Source organism: Sander vitreus, chromosome 18, assembly GCF_031162955.1.
Source record: "Sander vitreus isolate 19-12246 chromosome 18, sanVit1, whole genome shotgun sequence".
NCBI classification, from domain to species: domain Eukaryota; kingdom Metazoa; phylum Chordata; class Actinopteri; order Perciformes; family Percidae; genus Sander; species Sander vitreus.
The window spans coordinates 8,468,658-8,489,899 of record NC_135872.1 but is presented as its reverse complement, the minus strand read 5'-3'; the positions used below and the strand labels follow the sequence as shown (position 1 = coordinate 8,489,899).

Genomic DNA, 21,242 nt, shown 5'->3' with positions numbered 1-21,242 from the left:
AAAGAGAGAGGTTTGTTCCCTTGGAGACGCCGTAGCGGGTATGCGCGCAGTTTCCGCCCATTCCAACCTCAGCAGGAAGTGAGCAGAGTCCACTGAAACTAAGCGAACTATCAAAACAAAACTATCAGCATCACTTTCAGCATCTCCGCACATAACGGGGCCTATCTTCATCATCATGGACGGTGTACCGACGCCTTTACGGTGCTTCAATGAGTGCCATTCCGCAGCAATGTTCGTGGATGACGGGGTGGAAACGGTGACTTCACGGGAGCAGGTGAGCGGAGGCACAGATTAGCTTCATTAGGTAATGTGGCTAATGCTAATGCCACTGGGGTTGAGTGGCAGCTCTCCTCTCTGGATGAAAGCGCGTCTGGAAGAAGTGTGATAGAAATTCAACTCTCACACACTTCATTTGTATACCCATGAATCGGCCCATAGATTAGAAGAATGATCGGAATTTGGTTCTCGTCCATTAGCTAGCTACCTAGTTAGCAAACTTGAGGTTTTTAAGTAGCTAGCATTGTAACTTAACTTAATGAGATTACATATTTATGAGTTAAGTTAGCTAATGGCTAAGTAATTTAAACAGTTAAGCCTTGGTACGACGCCGCCCATTAGTGTAAGACCGTTAACGAGACTTGGAGGAAAAGCTCCATATCAATTAGATATTTATGTTTTTGAACTTACAGTTTGCGTGTGGTTAAACTCATTCAGGTCCGTAGCAATTGATTGAGAGACCCTCTGAAAGAAATGTGACCACCTTTCCTCAATTTAGTTGGTCCCCTCCAGCCATAGGCCCCTAGACTAAATTGCTGAGATGATATTATCGGCACAATTAGCTAATCACAGATAAATTGGAATCAATTTCAATTGATGTGGGGCAGTGCATGTTCGTCAACATTGATATTTTGTAAAACACTAATGTTAAAGTCCTGAGGTTAGCTCAACAGCTAATTTGCATGCATCAGCTGATAAATGCCTAGAAACTGCCAAAGATGAGTTTGAGGTGACTTCGAAACAGTGTGGCCATTGTATAGTTTGTCCAACAGAAAGTACTGACATGTTTATCTTTCAACTGTAAATGTCATATCTAGGTCGTATTTCTTTAGTAGTAAAGCATTGCATCTTTTATCCTTATATCAAGTAGTATTTTCAATTGATCCTATTACAAATTTACTCTCTTGTCATCGTTTGTTTATTTTTTATTTGTTTATTTTTTGGAAATGTTTCTAGGTGTTCTATCAGAGGAGGTGTGCCAAGTCAAAATATAACTTCAGAAGGTTCAGATGTCTTGTGAAAATCAAAAAGTATTTTAAATTGTTACTAGTGTGTTGCATTTTAAGTATGTTGCTCTATAAACAAACCATACCTCTGCTCTGCATTTGGCTAATGGTAATGACCAGCTGATGAAAGGATGATCTTCATAATGTCTGTTTGCACGCTCCTCTTTCCTGTCCTCTCTTTTTAACTAGAAAAAAGTGGAACGCAGCATTGAAGAAGTCTTCAGTGTTTACAAGCAAATACACAGCTTTCCACAGTAAGTATCCAGAGAGAAAATGTGTGCGTCTAGAGCTAACGACCCATCTCTTAAATAACAAGTTCCAACAAGTGGAAGCAGCACAGACATTGGTTGGGTTTGGATATATTAGGTTTGAGTTTTCCTCTGACTCGTGTTTTCTCCACTGTTCCGCTTGGCCTTTACACACAGAATTTTCAGGGGGAAAAACATCATGTTTTTTTAGAGTAATAAAACTTTAGACTTGAAAAGTGCCCAAGCTACATGATCCCAGTGAAAAATCTCTAATTGCAATACTATTCCATTAGGTCCAAGTTGTTTTCACATCAGTGGTATTGATGCCATTACACACTGCTTAGTGCTTACCGACATCCACCCGAGATCTGACAAGAAAATCTATTCCAGGAAATAGTCTGCCCTACAGACATTATTGTTCCTTCTCTGACATTTGTCTCAGCTGTCAAAAGATGACAAAATGTTAACAAAATTGTGATTAAACATATGCATTATAAAATAATCGGCAAGATCTGAACCATTGTAGGACTGGCAAATGATTTGACATCCTCAATATCGAGCATGAATTAATTAAATATTTCATTGTTTAAAATGCAGTCTGCTGCATTGATTTTAATGCTTGTATAAAACGGAAAATGAAGTAGCTTTGCTTTTGCTTCAGAAATGTGACGTAGCTCGGTCAGATATTAGTACAATAATAATGTGAAATCGGGACACTAAATTGGCCTGGCCTCAACTCAGTATATCATAAAAGTAGGGCTGTCAAACGATTAATTTTTTTTAATCGCGATTAATTGCTGAATTTCTATAGTTAATCGCGATTAATCACGTTTTATCACATGATTAAAATTCTATTATTTTGCATTTCAGAACTGTTTTTAAGTACATATTAACAATGGAAAGTGATTCTTACCAGTGTATCTTGATTGGGAATCAAATGAATGCAAAGAAAGTGACTTTATGAACTTGATTTTAAGATTTGTAATTATTTATTTACTGTAAACAAAAGCAAAATGTGTGAATCTGTCATTATTGCACAATTCCTCCAAGTACCTAAAAAAAAAAAAAAAACTAAAAATCCCTATCCTTACTAGAGTCAACATAGTGTTTAGTAACTCCTAAATAATGTTGATTACTCACTGACGTCCAGTGACCGGTTAATGAGACAGTGTTACAGCACCTTGCAGCAGTTCCACTGTGGCTGCTTTCTCCGTGTCATACAGGCTGTGTGTGGGGCTGCTGTCCCCCTCGACGGCAATGAGACAGGTCAGAACACGCCAACCGTAGTACGTTTTTAAAACCTGAGTCCTCTACGATGCTGACAGGTCTGCAGTTAGTTGCCACCCGTTTCGCAAGTAGCACTCTCCAAAATACTGCTTTGCCTGAGTGGGTAGCATGCTAGCGGGTAGCATCACCTTAACTGTACTACTATGCTTAGCTCCGTAGGTGGTAGCTCAAGCTTGACGTGCTTCGGTGATATTTTAATTCGGCTTTACACAATGTGCATATGGCTTTCAACTTGTCTACGAGCCGTCCGGGAGTTTTGGAAAATAAAAAGCTCCATTCAGAGTTGTGTTGCTGTTGTGTTTCTCCATCATGCCTGCAGCCTGCAGCAGCAGGATGTGTTACGAGGAAGTGGCAGCTTGATGATAAGTAACGGTGCTGCAAAGGGTCAAAATAGTAGCCTGTTAGCACGACGCAAAGCCGAGTGAAGTGTAAAATAAATAAATGCCGGCATGCAATAAAATAAAAAAAAAGGAGGGGGCATTGGCCCATAATTGCATCGCGATTAATGCGTTAACGCTGACAGCCCTACATAAAAGCCTTTATGCAGTATATAAAAAAATTGTCTAGAAAAAAAACATGCATTTTCAAACCCAAGGTAACAAATTGGTCAGATAATGGGTTCATTCGAGATGAACTGCGCCTCGCCTGTAAAGTGGACGAGAGCAGACGGCAGCAGCCGGGGGCGGTGACAAAAAGCCGCGGTAAAGTCGGACCGTTTACAGCCGATTCCAGCAGCCTTCCGTCTGAACAGGAAGTCAAAGAAACGCTTACATCCTGTTAGGTCCGATTCCGATTTAATCAAATGTTATCAGACCCATATATCAGCTTGAACACAGTCTCCAGTTGTTTTTGTTATGACAGAGTAGCTGTCAAAATGATCTACATGCGATCTGTGGCTGATTTTAATTAACAACAAGCTGTAGATGATCCGTATTCTGAACAGATTTAGTCTCTGATTTCTAAATGTAACCATCAGCCACACAACATGTGTTCTGTACAGAATAGAATAAGCCTTTAAATCAGACAAATGGCAATCAAAATCCCTCTAATTCAAAAACAATAACAAAGTTTATAGAAAACTTTATGATTTTGAGTCGATTCTGAACCAATCAGCTGTTAGATCAGCCGAGAGGCAGGCGTTTCCCAGCATGCCCTGGGTCTCACAGTGAAAAGTAACGGCGCTGCCTGCGTCTCAAACCTGCGGCCGCCTTGATCCCGTGAGGTTATCGTTGCTCACGTGTGCGTGTCGTCAGAGCAAGTCGGACACAAATCTAACCGGCATGCAACGGGCGGCGATCACCGGTGATCCAATCTGCGCAGACCTAGCTCATCTCGAACGAGCCTATTGTGTAGCTGTAGTAATGATCATCATCATGTGGACCCCAGGAAGAGTAGCTGACTGCTGCGGCATCGGCTAATGGGAATCCTTTTAATAAACAAACAATCTATTCAAAAGACTTTATTATGTTGAATACATGTACTGCCATTATGAGACATTTCCAAGAGCACTGCTCATTGGCTGTGGCTGTTTTTGATCACGGACACCTGCTGTTTGCCTGTAGAGATGGCTGCACGGTGATGTTATCTAAATGGTGTGTTGATCAGCCCACGTACTTTGGTCCTGCTATCAGCTGTCATCAGTCTCCTCTTAATGGGGTGACTCATCTCATTTCTATGACAACTGTGTGTACCTGAATGTCACCGGCATTGCAGCCAACGGGGAAATGTACTACAAGAAAAATGAACAGTATTCATCAGTAGAGGTCACACATTTAGTAACGATCATCTGTTTGGCCTGGACTTGGAGTTCAACACAACACAGGCTTAGTTTTCATCTTTTGCATTAAAGTTATAATGAAAGGGGGGGTTTTGAGGTTAATTGCACTCATCTCGCACGAAAGGAAGGCATCCAGGCGTTGGTTATTTTCTGGCCAGTTTAACATCATTTTAGCATCATTTTAGTTGTATAAATGTTGCAGAAATGCACTTACATGTTGTTCTTTTTTTGTTGTTGATGCTGACATGTTATATTTTACCACCCACATCTGTCAAATCAAATATGGATTTTTGTCAGAATCAAAACAAATACTGGTGCAAGGCATATCAATTAACAGCAACAGCCTACTTAAACACATGGACATTTCAGGCGTCCAAAGGAAGGCAGAACATGCATCCAAGTTGACTGTTGCTTTTAATAAAAGAACAATGTATTGTTAAATTTAGCTTCGGGGGCGTAGCCAGGAATTTAGAAAGAATGAAGTCAGGAATCCAACTTCCTCCACCGCAACTCCACCTCAATAAGAAATGTTTGACTTGACACCAAAAAAGCTTTTTTTCCCACATTATATTTATTCATATTCATTCAACTGTTTCAACTAGACTTCTTCACACTAACATGAATATCATTTTTGTGGAGGAAATCTCTCTTTCAACCTAAAAATAGCACCTGTTAAAGATACTGACTCAGATACTGAAAAAAAAAAAAAACACACTGTGGTTAATGTGTGTGTGATTGTAGAATGTAAACTTCTCCTCAGGTTGTTAAATTAGCAGAAAAACAACTGAGGACACGACCTTACTGTTGTCAGTGGTAGCTACGTCCCTGTGTATCATACACAAAAGTCACAAAATTGGCCAAATATGCCACTAAAACCAACATGAGACTGCCAAAACAAAACTCAGAATTTGAATGGAAGTTCAGATGGTAAGATTATTTAGCCTCAACCAGCAGAGTATCTGCTCTATCCTTTCAGATGTTGGTTCTGCTCAACTTGAGGCTGAAATGATAGGTTTAATTTACTTGCACACTCGTCTGTGGCCAGGTCTGCCCTCAACTTTTAAACAGCCGTGTTGAAACCTTGTCTGACGAGCATAACTGTGGTGGGCGGACGGGCTCTTAGCTGCTTAGCACTGGTCCTGTTCTCACTTCTGATTGTTGTTGTGTTGCAGAATGTGCTGCTATGAAACTTTGGGCAGTGATCTGTGACTAACCCTGTGTAGGTAGAGTGTAATTACAATCGTCGTTGCGCAAATGCATGAAAAGGGGCAGGCAGTGAATAGGACTGGGTGGGTGGCGAGGAGGGAGGGAGGGTCAGCTGTCTTTGACTCACTGACACACGTACTGTCGTGTGTGTGTGTGTGTGTGTGTGTGTGTGTGTGTGTGTGTCTTTATGCAAAGGCACAAAACTCACAAAAAAATATGTACAAAACAACAAACGATATCTAAAAACAATGATTCAGTAATATAATATCTTGTCTTATCTTTTTATCTTGTCTATCTCTAGTTCAAAGTGATGCGTTTGTTCACCTGGATTGTATGTTCCTTTTACTTTTTCCCTTCTTAATGTGGACAGACCAGAATACTCTCCTGTGAATAGAAAGTGAATAAAACATTGGGAATAAAATGCAAAGGAGCCACTAATTAGGCTGCCGAGGTGCCGAACTACCTTAAAATATATAGGTAAATTAACAAAAGACAGGCTGATACCATTGCCTTATGTAATGAAAATAATTCTATTAATCTGTTTCTCTCCGATTTTGTGGTATAGTTTTTAATGTGTTTTAATTTTTAAAAATATTATATACAGGTACAATCCTGGAATCTCTTTTCAATAAAAATGAAAGCAAAAAGCCTTTTAATGTGAGTGTGAAGTGAGACGCGAGCAGAGAGATTACTTGGTGGACAACTGATTGTTTGTTTGAAACATAAAACCCCTTTTCATTTTGCGTTAGGACTTGAGGTTACACATGATATTAAAATAGCAAAAACAGGTGTGGCCACGGATAGCATTTCTACAAAAGGGAGTGAATTACGCCTCTTATAACTGTTTCTCAGATTTCTGTTTTGACATTTTCTGTTACTTTCAAGCTGCTACCTATTTCTAATTGATCATTCTGTCCTGTGTTTGGTCTTCAGGCCAACGTTGTTGCGGGAACAACACTACCAATATCTCAAGAAGGGCTTACGTCACTTATCTGATGCTTATGAGGTACAGTATTACACGTGCTGAAACATCTTTTATGGCCATTTAAGTGTATGATAAACCTAATGACACACACACACACACACACACACTATGACCGAGTCCTCCCCTGGCGTTCACTCAGAGGTTGCATTAGTTCCTGTGTGTCAGTGATAGCCAGGACAGAAGGACAGTAACACTCGCTGCCTCTGGATGATTGGCTTTCTGTGCTTTAAATAGAAATACCATTGCAAAGTTGTCCACACAGCCCCCAGTTCAGTATATGACTGATTCATCATATACTTGATCATCATCAGTGTTTCCTTTGATTGACAGCCAGTGTGGCGCTTTTCGTGCTGTTACACTGTGCAGTATTGTATATGTCCAGTTCAAACATTGTAGCAATGTTGGAAACGGGAATTAGAAGTCACGATATTATATAATAAAAACAGTACAAAAAAAAAAAAACATCAAATCACTGCATTGTTTTTATCATAAAACACCATTGTACATTTAAAGACCACTGAAAATAAGTGGTGTTATTTTTGTGTTTGTCAGCTCTATAATTTTCCTCCGGCTCTGTTTACTCTCGTCTCTGCCTCTGACTGACGGTGATATCACCATCTCATTTATCTCTATAATTGGTCATCTGATGCCCATGCTGTCTGTCCATGTGCGGGTAGTGTCTGGATGCTAGCAGGCCGTGGCTCTGCTTCTGGATTCTTCACAGTCTGGAGTTACTAGAAGAGCCCATTCCTGCTGCTGTCGCCTCAGAGTGAGACACACACACACACACACACACACACACACACACACACACACACACACACACACACACACACACACACACACACACACACAAACACAAACTAAACTGCTACTGAGGGGCTCTGCCAAAGACTTTTTTTTAAATGTATTACCATTGCATCATTCTCATAATAACTAGAGTAGAGCTAATGCTGCTGCAATGCAAACATGTTGAGAATTAACTGCAGCAGTCACACACAGTCTAATTGCAGCAATAGTTGTTGTTTATTGTGTCTTACAGCATAAAAATATATTTCAACCTATAAGACACAATAGAATAAGCAGTTGTGTTGTTTTACTTTAAACGTGTTTATGCAGCCGTAACTTCAAACGGTGTTGCAAAATGTCATTTGATTAAATGACTGCCAGTCGAAAGTAACACTCAGCAAACCCCATAGCGAGTAGCGATGCCAGACTGGCAACCCACACTCTAATTATTACTGTGAGGCGTGCCAACACACCGTCTGGCACTGCCCAGCGCCAATGCTCTCTCACACACACACACACACACACACACACACACACACACACACACACACGCGCCCTGTTTAAGGATTTATAACAATGCAACCCACAACGGATTGCTTTCTCTGTCTCATCAAGTGTACACTGTTCTATGGTCATTCTTGAAACCGGACCGGCTGGCCAAAGTTAATGTCGCTTTCCATTCCATCTCGGTTTTCTCACGGCATGCTCACAGTTTTGTGATTTTACTCCATGGCGGAGGATGAAGAGGACATTTGTGAGAGCAGCAGCTCGGTGCACAGAGGCTGGAAAGAAATGAAACTGTGCTCTGTGCCACGTCAGCTAGAGGGAACTAAGCCAGTGGTGCTCGCTTTACTGTCAGCTGAAGCTCTGCAGGCCTGAGATACAGAATTATAGCTATAACGATCGAGTGGATAGAAAGTTTGTGTGTGTGTTTTAAAAGGTGTGAGAAAAGTTTGTCCAAGTAAGACATACACATTTGTTTTTGAATTTAAAAGGAAAAGATCTTGTGCACGTGGCGTCTTTTTTGAGCATCACCCAGCTTTATACGTAGTTAAGACACATTGTGAAATCTGTCACGTACAAGCTCTGATAGAAACCGAGCAGCCCCATTTGTGGTTAGTGACAGAGAAGAGAGGATTACTCAAACAATCAGCCACAACCGATTTAGTCTTCTATTCAGTCTGCTCCCAAAATGATGCGCTTATAATAATTTATTTAGCAGTTGTCTATCCGTATAAAAGTAGGGAAAGTCTTTCTTCAACATTTCTGTTCAACATCAAAACACACATAAAAAATGCATGCGCTCATGTTTTTATACCACTGTTTAATGCTTTTATCTTCACTTCCATTGGTTGCATAATCAGTGCAGATGCCGTAATCAAATATGCAAGACACACTTTGACATTCTCTTTTTGTGATCTGATATGTAGTATCAGTATTCACCTGTTATAGTGTCTATATTTCTTGGTCATAACTTTTTGTTCTTCTCTCCAGCGTGTGTCACTTTCTGGCCCGCTGTCAGAGCCCAGCAGGCGGTTTTGCGGGGGGACCAGGACAACACGCCCACCTCGCACCCACCTACGCTGCTGTCAACGCCCTCTGTATCATCGGCACAGAACAGGCCTATAATATTATCGACAGGTACAGTGATGGTCACACGACCACAGTCACCCCACTGTCTTAATACTACACCAATGTGACAGAACGCAACGTCAAGAACACGGAACGGTTTCTATAAAAGCAGACTTCAAACAGACTTACTGGTTTACTGTTAGTTGACTGTTTTATAATAGTACTCGGTCATACTTAGGTGCCTGGATGCTTCCTTTGTAGATATTTTAATGTAAAAACGCAGCTTAGTGTCAAGACACTTAGGTGTGCGGTGTATCTGATGTGTGCACAATTTAATGACCTCCGTTTAGGGCAGGGGTCTTCAACGTTTTTTAGGCCAAGGACCCCTTACCAGAGAGAGAGAGAGAGAGAGACGGAGCAGGGATCCCCTACTACGTAATGTATAAAATTGAGTTGCATAATAAACTGGGCCTAAAAAGAAATGTGTAGGCCTAAAGCCTTTACACGTGCCTTTTTATGGTGCATACAATATTTATGAATTGTGTTTTGATGGTAAACATACATGTAGCACAGTGAACCTTAAGCCTTTCCTCAATGTTTAAATTGAAAAAAAGAAAATCACAAATAGGCCGATTATCTTTGCTAATAACATGTTGGATGTTTATGTATATTTTCAGACATTTTAACTTTTGAAAATGATTAAACAATAACCTTGGGCCCCCCTGCAGTATCTCTGAGGACCCCCTAAGGGTCCCGGACCCACTGTTGAAGATCTCTGGTTTAGGGGATTGCTAGCTGATAAAGTCTTTCAGTCTTTAGAAAAATCCAAACAGCTCAGCAGCTTCGAAGTAGAGGACGCATTTTGTTGTCAGCAATACTTCTTATTTATATCCTAAAGACTCACACACAATTTGTTAGGGTGACTTTGTTGGAGAGAGATAACTGAGTAACGTGACGTACTATAGATAAAATAGACACAACACTGTAAACATCATATCACCTCAAAAGTATCCATATAAACTGAAGGCACATGCAGTGTGAATGAAGATTGATTATTAAATATAATGATATGATTCAGTAGAATTATTTTATATTTACTATTGTTACATACTTATCTTGTTTAACCAGTAGCTTATTATAATAGCATGTGGGGGTAGTTTGCACACGATTTCTTACTCCTCATTTTCTGCATTTATATCTGCATAACTGAAGCTAGAAAAGGTTTACGGTGGTGATTTCTGTGTTGACTTTTTTTTTTTTTAATTAGTTCTTTATACAATTTGTAGTACTTAAGCTGTTCCACTTGCCTTCCACCCCCTCCCCTCTGTTCTTTCTCTCACCTTATCTCCTTCACTGTGCCCATTATCTCCCCTCCTGCTCCACCTCTACTCTCTCCTCCTGGGCTGCTGACCCTCTGCAGGGAGAAGCTGTTAGATTTCCTAATGTCAGTGAAGCAGCCGGATGGCTCGTTTGTGATGCACGTTGGAGGAGAGGTGGATGTCAGGTGAGAGCTACCTCCTCTACCCTTAGTTCTCTTTCCTCTTTCGTTTCGGCACCACACAGGAAAATCCATTATCACCAAAGTCAAAATTAAGAGCACGTGCGTGACAGTCGACACATTTTGTGTTTTCACCTAAGTGGGACATTTAAAAAAAAAAAAAAAGTCTCCCTTTTCTTCTCCCTTTCCTTTGGTGTTGATAGAAAAGAAACCCACATCTCGTATTTTGCATAAGAGTGGATTTATGTTAATTGAGTTTGTGTGTGTGTGTGTGTGTGTGTGTGTGTGTGTGTGTGTGTGTGTGTGTCTTTGAATCTGCTCTGTGTGGCAGAGGATTTTTTAATAAGCAGCTTTGAGGCACTGTCTTCTGTTTTCAACAGAGAACCTCAAAAGTCAAAGTTACCTTTTCGCTCTCAGGGGAGGCTGTTATCTGTTGCCAACCAATTAATGTTCTGCTGCCGTTATGTATTACTTAAACTCTTTTTCCTCTCAGACGGGTTTTCTTATCTGCCGCTGCCCTGTGAAAGCGGCGAATGGTAACCGTTCATGAACTAAGAAAAAAAAAGTTTTTATTTCCAATGGGTTTAACGGGTTTAGCCTAGAAAGCAGGATGATTTGCTCGAACCCACTTTTCATTTAAGGATAAATGGGGTGATTTTCAATATTGTTCTTATTGTCAACAAATCCCATGAAACGACCAAAAACAACAATTGATCCTACCAACAAAGTCTCGTCTGTGTATCTAAAGCCTGATATAGCTTATTCTTCTGTGTCAGAGAACACAGTAAAAACACATGTTCCTTCATCACCATGAGTAGTTTATATTTTAAGTCAATCACACATGCACTGTCCTGCTGCTGTACATACTCACTACAGCACTAAATGTGTATTAATCCACAGCTGATAATAGTCCCCAATAAATGCACCATATGCTAAAAAATACAGTGCCCAGCTGTGTTTTTGTAAATGACTTAGCCTATAAAAAAAAGAAAGAAAAAGAAATCATTTGTTGTGTTTCAGTATAAACGAATGGTTTTGGGGTTGAGTGCCACAGATGGGGTGTGGAAGAGACAGACTTATTATAATTGAATTAGTTTGTTGATAATAAGAAACACATTGAATAAACACCAGCCTTATCCTTCAAGTGGGAAAAATGATTTAGTGTATCTAGACATGAAATATAGATATGCTATCTACATTCTAAAGTGGTATGGCTAGCTCACTGGCAATGCTGCCATTATCTCAAAGGATAACACAATTGTACATGTATCTATATGTGTATATGTTTTGTATTATCATCATCCACAAATGCCCCGAAGAGGCCAAAACCAATATTGAATTTGTCCTACTAGCTAAGTTTGATATTGAGCTGAAATGGCCGGTGTCATTTACTTTGGAACTCTACGACTAGATGTTTACTCTCTGGAGAGAAGCTTCATGTAGACTTCACTGAGCATGCTCCGAATAGTTTTTTTCCAAGGATACTGGTCATGCACACAGGAGTAAGCTGTCAGGCTTTGGCTACAAGACTTGTTAGTCGGATCAGCTCACCGTTGTTTGTGGTCTTTTCAAGGCATTTCTCGATAATCAAGAGATTGGTTATTAATGCCTAAAGCTTTACAGTCTCTTGACTGCAAATGAAAACAAAACATTAAAAAAACAAAATGGATGTTTATATTTGGCCTGCTGGCAGTCTAAAAATACGAATCTTTGGATGGTAATGTGTAAGTGTAGGAAGAGCAGGCTTCCTGTCTCTCTTTGTTGATCCATATCAGCCTGTGTTTTTTCCCTTTTTATAGGAGTGCGTATTGTGCGGCCTCTGTAGCGTCGCTCACAAACATCCTCACACCTAAACTGTTTGAGGACACGACCAACTGGATCCTCAGGTACAAACATCCGCCACCACAGCGGCCTATTATTTAATGATTAAAGACCTTGTTGCCAGGGAGTGTTTCATTTTTCTCTGTCTCCAGTTGTCAGAACTGGGAGGGTGGTCTGAGCGGAGTGCCGGGTTTGGAGGCCCACGGCGGCTACACTTTCTGTGGCACAGCTGCCCTCGTCATCCTGGGCAAAGAACATATGCTGGATCTTAAAGCGTTGCTGGTGAGAGACACTTTTACAACCGCAGGCACATTTCTATAACAAATAAAAATAGCATAAACAAGATAACCTGTGGTGCTGTTCGGCTCGAGTCCTAAAGACAAAAACAGATGCTATCGGTATCAGTCACAACAGAGCCTTTGTTCTGAAGCAATATCTCTTTTTGTGATATCCCCCTTGGATTATGTGAGGGACTAAGCAGAAACAGAGCAAGATTTCATGAAGTAAAATGACTGTTAATGCTGGCTGGAGACTCATCTTGGTATGGAATATTCCACAGTTTTGGTCTTTTTTTTTTTTTTTTTTTGCTTATTTCGATCAGATTTTGTCCCGTATCTTAGATAAGTTTCCTTGAATGTGTATTCAGTAACATTTTCCGTCTCGCAGGGTGTTTGGTGTTTTAAGCCCCCAACGTCGTCTTCTAAGGCAAAGTCGGTAGCCTTTCCTCATTAGTGCCACCTCTGTTCAGGAGAAGACTGCAACTAGTGTCGCGACCACCATGTGGGAGTATAAACAGTTGCGGCGCTCCCATGACGTCACACTGGCGCTCGACAGGTCGGCTGCGGCTAGCATACCGCACGTTTTAGGGTTGGGTACCTTGAAGTCGACGGTCGCAGCGCTGCCTTGAAGTCGACATCGGGGGCTTAAAACACCATTGAGCGTCTCGCAGAAGCATTTAGAAAAGTAGCTGGAAGCGACACTGAGACATTTGTTTTCCTTTTTTAGTTTTTATGTTGCAACTAGGCTCTTGGCATATTGGAGGACAAAGTTTCCATCAGTGGCTTGTCATCATTGGGAGACTGTGTTGATCCCTGTAGGGAAATCCTCATGCCATTTGCCTGCGACAGCAGCCCTGAAGCTTTAGTTTGGGTAGAGCTTTAGAGTTGTGTTCAGGGACTCTGCAGCAGGGCAGATGCTTAATGACACGGAGCTCACTGTCATCCGGAAAAAAAAAGAGAAGAGATATTTTTTGTACATCTCTTATTGAAAGCTACTATTCAGAGTCAGATTTTTGCGTTGGCATCATTTAGTTAAATTTTCAAAATATCAAGCATCATATTGTAACTATTGTTCAGCATATATTCAAATTCAGTGTCACAGCTCTCAACTCACAGCTCTGTAGTAATATCCACTCAGCACCCAGCCACAGTCCCAGGTAAACAGAGCACGCCCTCTAAAGTAGCCTCTGTCACTGAATAAGTAGATATTAAAGTAGAGATTTATATTCATCTGATCTGGAGACTTCTCTGAAAACCTCTGCATTATAAAATAAGCACACATCTGTCAGAAGAATGTAGTCTCTGACTTGCAGCAGCATAATGATAATTGATTTTTCAAGATTCTGAGATCCCGTACAGGGTTTTGTTAGTTTCTTTTGTTTGACAACCATTTTGTTGCCTTAAAATGATGCAGTATTTGAGTGGGTGTGAACAAAAATGGCTTCTATGAAGTTGTGCTTTATTGAGCGATATCAGATGAGTCACACTGCATAAAACAGCCCCAGCTCCATCTCTGAGAGAATGAATTCATTATTTACATTGAGAAAATATTCATGTTGATGGCAACACACAGATTTATGGCCTCGTTGTATTTTTGTTGTTGTTCCATTTTACTGTTTTTCCAATGATTAACAATGTAGTGATTAGCGTGGATATTTTTCTCCTGAAGAATCTGTACAGCGAGTACAGGGCTACAAAAACAAAAGTGTGCCTTAGAGTGTGAACCTGAAAATGAATGTTTGAAGTGGAAAGATGCAAATGTCTCACTGCTGTGGTGGAATTTCCGGAAAACACCATGTTCTGGTAAAGGGATAGACCGATTATTAGCCCCGGCCGATTATCGGGACGTTTGCAGATAATCTGTATCAGCGTTTTATTTGCCTGATAACCGATAAAGTTAATAATTAAAAAGTGCGCTACTTTGGCTCGGCCACAGCTCTGTGTCTGTCCCTCTGCTTCTGTCTGACTGAGTCTGCCCATAACACTATATATCACTATCTTTTACTGTGTATTATGTTGAAAGTTTCTAATTTATTAAATAATTGAGAAAAGTTTTGTGTTTGTAACATTCCAAAATCTTAATTTTGATATAAATTTTCAATATTGATAATATCAATTACCGGTTTCATTAACTACTAATAATCGTCGGTCTTTTAAAAACCAGTATCAGCCGATCCCTACTGTGGTACGATGAGACTAAGGGAAAGCTTAGACAACATCAGGTCATTCATAGGTCACAGGTCAGGGGACGAGAATATTCGGCCAGTCTCTAATAACCAAGCCTGTTCATGTATAAATATGTTTGTCTTTACAGATTCAAGGAATCTAGGCAGCTGCATGATAAGGGCATGTTTTGTCTCAGGACTGTCTCCTTTTGGAGGTCGGTGGGCCAGCCACACTTTAGCATACTTCCCAGAGAGAGAGAGAGAGAGAGGCGCCGAACTAACCGTGCGTTCATGGGCATCAGAAAAACATTTTTCCCAGTGAAAACGTCATCATTCACTTCACTTCATGTGGGAATCAGAGGTGGGAAACTGGGGCTAGATTTTGCTGACAGAGTTACCAGTTGGTGACGCGTTGTTGACCACTGACGTACAGAAACATGGCCGACAATCGTTCAAATGTGTTGAAGGGTGAGAAACTTTTCCTAAATATAGAAAATTCACGCATGCATGACGTCGTCGTCGTCGTAGTCGTCCATCGGTTTCAACAGAGTAACTTAAATTAGTTATAAAAGTTGTGTGCTATTGCCAGTAACGAGTGAACCAATTCAAGTCAAGTAGGCACTCGCATAAGAAAACGGCAGCAAATCTTTTTCTCGTTATTGTGGCCACCATGTTTTCACACACCTGATGCTCTAGGCTCCGCCCAACAGTTGGTGGCAGTCATACGACAAGTTGTTATGCCAAATGCCAATATGACAGAAGAAGAACACGCATTGACAGTGAAGTCTGACAAAAAGTCAGTCGGGAAAACAACGTAATCACGGGGGCGGTCCCTGATATTCCCAGGTGGCATGAACGGACCATCAGCTTTAGCATCTGTGTTTGGGCGCCTGCAATATCTATGTTTACCTTGAAGGTTCAGTTAAACGTAACGCCTCCAGCATGAGTTTAAATACGCCTTCAGGAAGACAGGAACTTCAGAGAGTTGGGACGGCATTGCACGATACCACATCGTGGTTAAACTGTACTGCCTGCTTAAACGTCTCCTCGATTGAGTGCTCATTAAATGCTCCTGTGTAAGTCATCAATGTCTCCCGAACCTTCTTCACGTATGTGAATGAGTTGTGCTGCTCCTGAGTTTGTCCTTAACCGCCATGAATTAATCATTGCCAGGTGCTTTGTTTGAATATGACAAGTGTCACTGGCATTGCACAGGACAATATTACATATTTGCTTGTGAAGGATAGAGAAAGGGAAGCGACATAATTCCCACAGTGCAGCCTGGCCAATGAGTGATCAGTCTGTGAATTCTAATCAAATAAAGACGGCACTAAACTCAGCAGCAGCATGCATGAAGCATTCATGGTGTAGATTACTGATCAAAGATCCTTGTGTCTTCATGAGGAAAAACCTAGAACATTATATTTGCATGTTCTAGCCAAATAACTATCAATGTTGAAAGCATCTACCATTGTCAAGGTATTCATTCTTGCAGGTTTTACACTGTGCACATGTTTTATATTTGAGTGTGTATTCTCAGAAACTGGTGTTTGTAAGGAGTACACACACTGCTCTGGCTCGGCTACTCTATAGCTATCCTCCAGCCATCCTCGACCTCCTCTTTGTTACACTCTTCGTTTTTCACTGAAACACTGAGTTTTCCTTCTTTAGTGGCTGAAATGAATCCTTGAACTAGCGTTAATAAGCTAATCATTGTCCTCCCTCTTCCGCAGACAGACTAGACCCCAGCTGGTATTTAACCCAATATTCCATAGTAATGGTACGTGTCCATCGTCAGCGTCGTTTCCATGCTACCCATTCATTTCTGTGGGAGCAGCCGTGCAATGCATTCTGGTAGCGTCGCGGGGACTTTGGAGAAGCTGGGTGCAGAGTCGCCCGCTCCTCATTTGCTTAAAGTTAAATCCAGGCAACTTCATGCAAATGAGGAGCGGCCGGCTCGGCTCGATGCCTCTCAAAAGCTGACGGAAATCTTTTAAACTGACCGTTGTCGATCTGAAATGAAGACCCGTTCAGCAACTGCATGGCCTATTTCTCGCTTAAAATGTTTTCAGAAACACGTTTCCGGTGAACTATTTTTGTAAAATAGGAGATCGTATTCCCGAACGAGCCGCCATTATGGTCAGTTTTGAAATCCGGGAGCAGACGGACCCACGTGACGTGCTCGTCCAATCAGGTGCAGCCATCGCAGTTGTAGGAGGGTGTAGACTGTTTTCTTTGCTTGCCAGTGGTCAGTGAAGAGAAACTTCAACTGCTGGTGGCGAGTCCACTAGCGTGCAATGCTGGGATGCGGGGCGGTCCCTTACGTGAAAACAACACGTATATGGACATGTACCATAACTTAATCCAAGCCAAGTGAGACTGGATGTGCACCAATTGGTGTTTTTCATGGCAGCAATATTGCAAATCCCTAACCATTTTGAAAATATTAAGACACTGTTTTCCCTTCATCCCTTCAACTACGTATCACCTGGGCAGTTTCCAGCTCTGGCAGTGTTCAGGGTAGATGTGATTACACTTAATTAGAAGATCAGAGTTAAACCTCCTCAAAGTTTCCAAGGGATGCACGCGCGATTGTATTAAAGCGTGTGTTTGTCGTGTGTCGTCCTCAGCGGTGGGTGGTCAGCAGGCAGATGCGATTCGAAGGAGGCTTCCAGGGCCGCTGTAATAAACTGGTGGACGGCTGCTACTCTTTCTGGCAGGCTGGACTCTTGCCTCTACTCCACAGAGCTTTATTCAAACAAGGTACTGCATCGTTGGTCATAGCAAAGCCCTGGCGCTGTTTAAAACGTCTTTTAAGAGCTGTGAAAACACACGGACTGGCCACTAACAATATTGAGAACACAGTACTTTTTTTGACCAGTAATTTCATTTAACTTAATCAAAACTCATGCTTATTAAAAAAACCAAAAAAAACACTGTTATTAAACAGATCATTACCGCTTTCTCTCTTGAGAGTCAACTCAATAGCGATTGCATTTTTCCCACAAATATGTAGAGAAAATAGTTTCATCAGGCTCAAGGATTTTCCCTATAGCCACCACAATATATTTTGCTCACAATAAACCAAGAAAACCTCTGTGCAGGTATTAAGTGTGATTGATTGATTGATTTTCATAGCTGCACTGGACACGCAGCGGCTCAGTGGTCAGTACAGAGTAGGGTTCCTCAACAACTACACGTGGCGCTCTTTCTGGATTGGACGACGCTGCGCAAAGCCATACGTTGCTTTTGTTTAGGCAGTATAAGCATGCTGACACTTATCACCACAATTTACTGTAAACAAGGTCTTCTTGTAATTTCACCCTCATTCATTCATACATTTTTTTCCCCTATTTTTAAACCAAAAAGTGAAACTAACGAGTCTAAAAGTTTTGTGTTTGGCTGAACTGTTTGTGCAGGAGAGTTGGAGCTGAGTCGGCAGCGGTGGATGTTCGAGCAGCAGGCCTTGCAGGAGTACATCCTCCTCTGCTGTCAGAACCCAACAGGGGGCCTTGTGGATAAGCCTGGCAAGTCAGTACCACACTATGTGCACACGCACGCAGGCGCCGGCAGGATTCTATTTCATAGTACGCACAAATGTCGCCCGCCGAAGTGGTTTGCTGCGCCAGAAATCTGCTGTTCTTATAATATTTAATGCGAATGAGAGAGAGAGAGAAGTGAGCCTGTACAGAGATATAAATAACCATGTAAACATCACATCCCCAATATGATCAAAAACGGGATAAGCCTCATAACCGCAATATTCATGTCCATAACACACATGACTTAAACAACAAGCTAGCAGCAACCCATTTACCTACGGACCGAGTCATAAAAATGAACATTCTGATTAATAGTGCACGGGTTGTTGGTGAAATCACGTATAATTAATGAGAAAATGAGTACTGTGAACAGAACAGAGCTGCTGTCGGCTGCTTTCTCGTGTGCGCACTTACGTATTGTTGTCATTAGATGCGTTGCACGTTTCACAGAAGAAGAAAAAAAATTTACGTACCGGGGACAGACACACACCACACCACATCACATCACATCACATGGTTTTTACTCATGCACATCATTTACACTGCCCTGTATTATGTCTTCATGTGTCCAGATCCAGAGATTTTTACCACACGTGTTACTGCCTGAGCGGCCTCTCCATAGCACAGCACTTTGGAAACATGGACCTCCATCATGAGATGATCCTCGGCAAGGAGGACAACAGATTGGTGAGACTGCAGCAGAGCTGGGCGGGTGGTTCGGCTGAACAAGGGTGGATTCATTCAGAAATGTTTTTTTTTTTACTATCAGAAAAGGATTTGTGTTTAATAAAAACAAATGAGGTGGGAACTGCTGAAGGTATATCCCCGTATTATAATCTAATATAAAAAAGCAAACTACCAGCCTGCCTTATTTGTGTTCTCTTGTATAGTATGGCAAAAGTTAGTTTATGACAATTCCTCTCTGAATCAAAGATGAACATCCTAGTCCAGCCTTAGCAATGCAACGAGCAAACGGCATGGAGAGAGTGAGAGTTATCACCATAACAAAAAAACAGCTGATTTCCTAAGCAAAAAAGAAAATCCTCCTTACAAATAATCACATCATGACACAAGCTGTGTGCGCTATTCAGCGAATATGGTGACAACGGGTTGCAAAACGAATGGCAGCATGACCGCCACCCCCCTCCTACCACACAAAACCAACTAAATGTCATGTGTCTACACATCATGACACACTCATGAAATTATGTATTATTATTATATCTGTTTTTTTGGGGGTTTTTTCCCAAATTTCTGTGAAGTGGCCCAAAAGGATCAGCAATAGCCATAGGATGCTTTAATTACCAAACAACATGATGTTATCACATTTGAGGATTTAATGGTTGGGAGAGCAGAGTCTAATCTGCAGGTCCTTGAAACTGGAAAAATAACTGAAAGCCTTTTTAAAAGTCCCTTTTATTTCCCCACCATGTAGTAAATTATTAACCTATTGGCTTTTTTTATCTGCCATTTTTGCAGTATGGAGATAGAATTTCACATGAATTTAGTCAAGAGAGTATGACACTGTTCCTCAATTTTGCACCTTTTGAATGAATTGCATGCTTTTAATCTTCAGTGGGCGATGTTGAAAATAAGATGGCGTGTGGTTTTACTTAAAGATGTCAGTGGCACCGGGTGGTTTTATTTTCCTGTTTCCTGTTGTATTACTGGCACTCACAGTTGAGGGATGTATTTGTCTCACAAACATTGAAAATGCTGTTTACGTACAACTTAATACAGTGCAGAATTGTTTCAAGAAATTGATTCTCCTTCAGCAGACCAATTTCATTCTGAAGAAATGGATAAAGAATAAGAGCAAATAGATAAATAAATGATTTTTGCTCTTGTTCTCTTTTTCGCAGGCTCCAACTCATCCAGTTTACAACATTTGTCCAGAGAAGGTGGCTCAGGCCCTGCAGCACTTTCACCGGTTGCCTGTCCCTGACGGCAACAGACAGCCGGGAGCCTCTGCCGACGCCAGCGTGTCGGACCCCACCGCTAACTCAGGATCAGGCGACCATCAGTCCTAGTTAGTCATCAGTGGAGACGTCACTGTGTGTCAACCAGCCAACTCTGGGGAGCGGACTCAAACCAGCAAACAGCAGTCCGGTCTGATGTAGACAAGCCCCAAAAAACGGTCGGACCGTCGGTAGAAATGAGGGCTGGAGTTTAGGAAGAGTTTGCCTGAATAAAGGTCAACAATTGTGTGTGGGCAGCTTAGCTTCAGCTGAATTTTTGCTTGCAATGCGTAATGTTTTCATTCTCTGAAATAAATGCAAAACTTGTTAAGTTTTCAGTATAACTGAACTTCATATAGCACTTTTCATCATTGTGTTCTCAATGCTGGCGTTTTTGCTTGAAAAAAACCAAGAAAAACGATTATCAAAATAATTCTGTAAATCAACTTTATGGTTAATTGACAGATCCGTTTAACTCTAGTTTGGTTTAAAAGCAGCCTTGGTTTCCAGAGAAGTTGAAAAGAACAGCTTCATTTACAGTACATCAACCTTGCAGAACATAATCAGCTTACTCAGTAAATAAAATATGAAACATAGAAATAAGTTTTAAGACTTGCTTTCTGGGGTCTGAGTGGGGGGACTCGCCCAGGAAATGAAAATGAGTCAATCTCTGAAATAAGATTTCTTTCTTGTTGCTCACAGATCAAAAACATCAGCTGGTCCAGTTTTTTTTTTCCCTCCAGTTAAAAACTACACCAGGGTAAGTGGAGAATTCTTACAGAAGACATTAAAGGACATGACGCTCTCTGCCTTTATTTTGGACACCTGCCAGC

At 41.2% G+C, this 21,242-nt stretch overlaps 1 protein-coding gene across 1 annotated transcript; it reads left to right on the top strand.

The window, feature by feature from the left end:
- The first annotated feature begins 72 nt into the window (after window positions 1–72).
- fntb (farnesyltransferase, CAAX box, subunit beta) lies at window positions 73–20,758 on the top strand. The gene is made up of 12 exons (XM_078274956.1): window positions 73–274; window positions 1,473–1,537; window positions 6,735–6,807; window positions 7,464–7,555; window positions 9,070–9,216; window positions 10,568–10,651; window positions 12,445–12,531; window positions 12,619–12,748; window positions 17,540–17,672; window positions 18,329–18,440; window positions 19,024–19,138; window positions 20,314–20,758. Exons 1-12 carry the CDS (start codon window positions 176–178, stop codon window positions 20,479–20,481), a joined length of 1,305 nt encoding a protein of 434 aa, XP_078131082.1. The 5' UTR covers window positions 73–175; the 3' UTR covers window positions 20,482–20,758.
- The last annotated feature ends 484 nt before the right edge of the window (window positions 20,759–21,242 follow it).

Excerpts from the sequence above, each read along its gene's own strand:
- fntb (XM_078274956.1), top strand. The coding sequence starts at position 176 with ATGGACGGTGTACCGACGCCTTTACGGTGCTTCAATGAGTGCCATTCC. Across the intron at positions 6,808-7,463 it reads ACTTATCTGATGCTTATGAG|TGTCTGGATGCTAGCAGGCC; the intron begins GTACAGTATTAC and ends ATGTGCGGGTAG. Across the intron at positions 12,749-17,539 it reads TGGATCTTAAAGCGTTGCTG|CGGTGGGTGGTCAGCAGGCA; the intron begins GTGAGAGACACT and ends TGTCGTCCTCAG.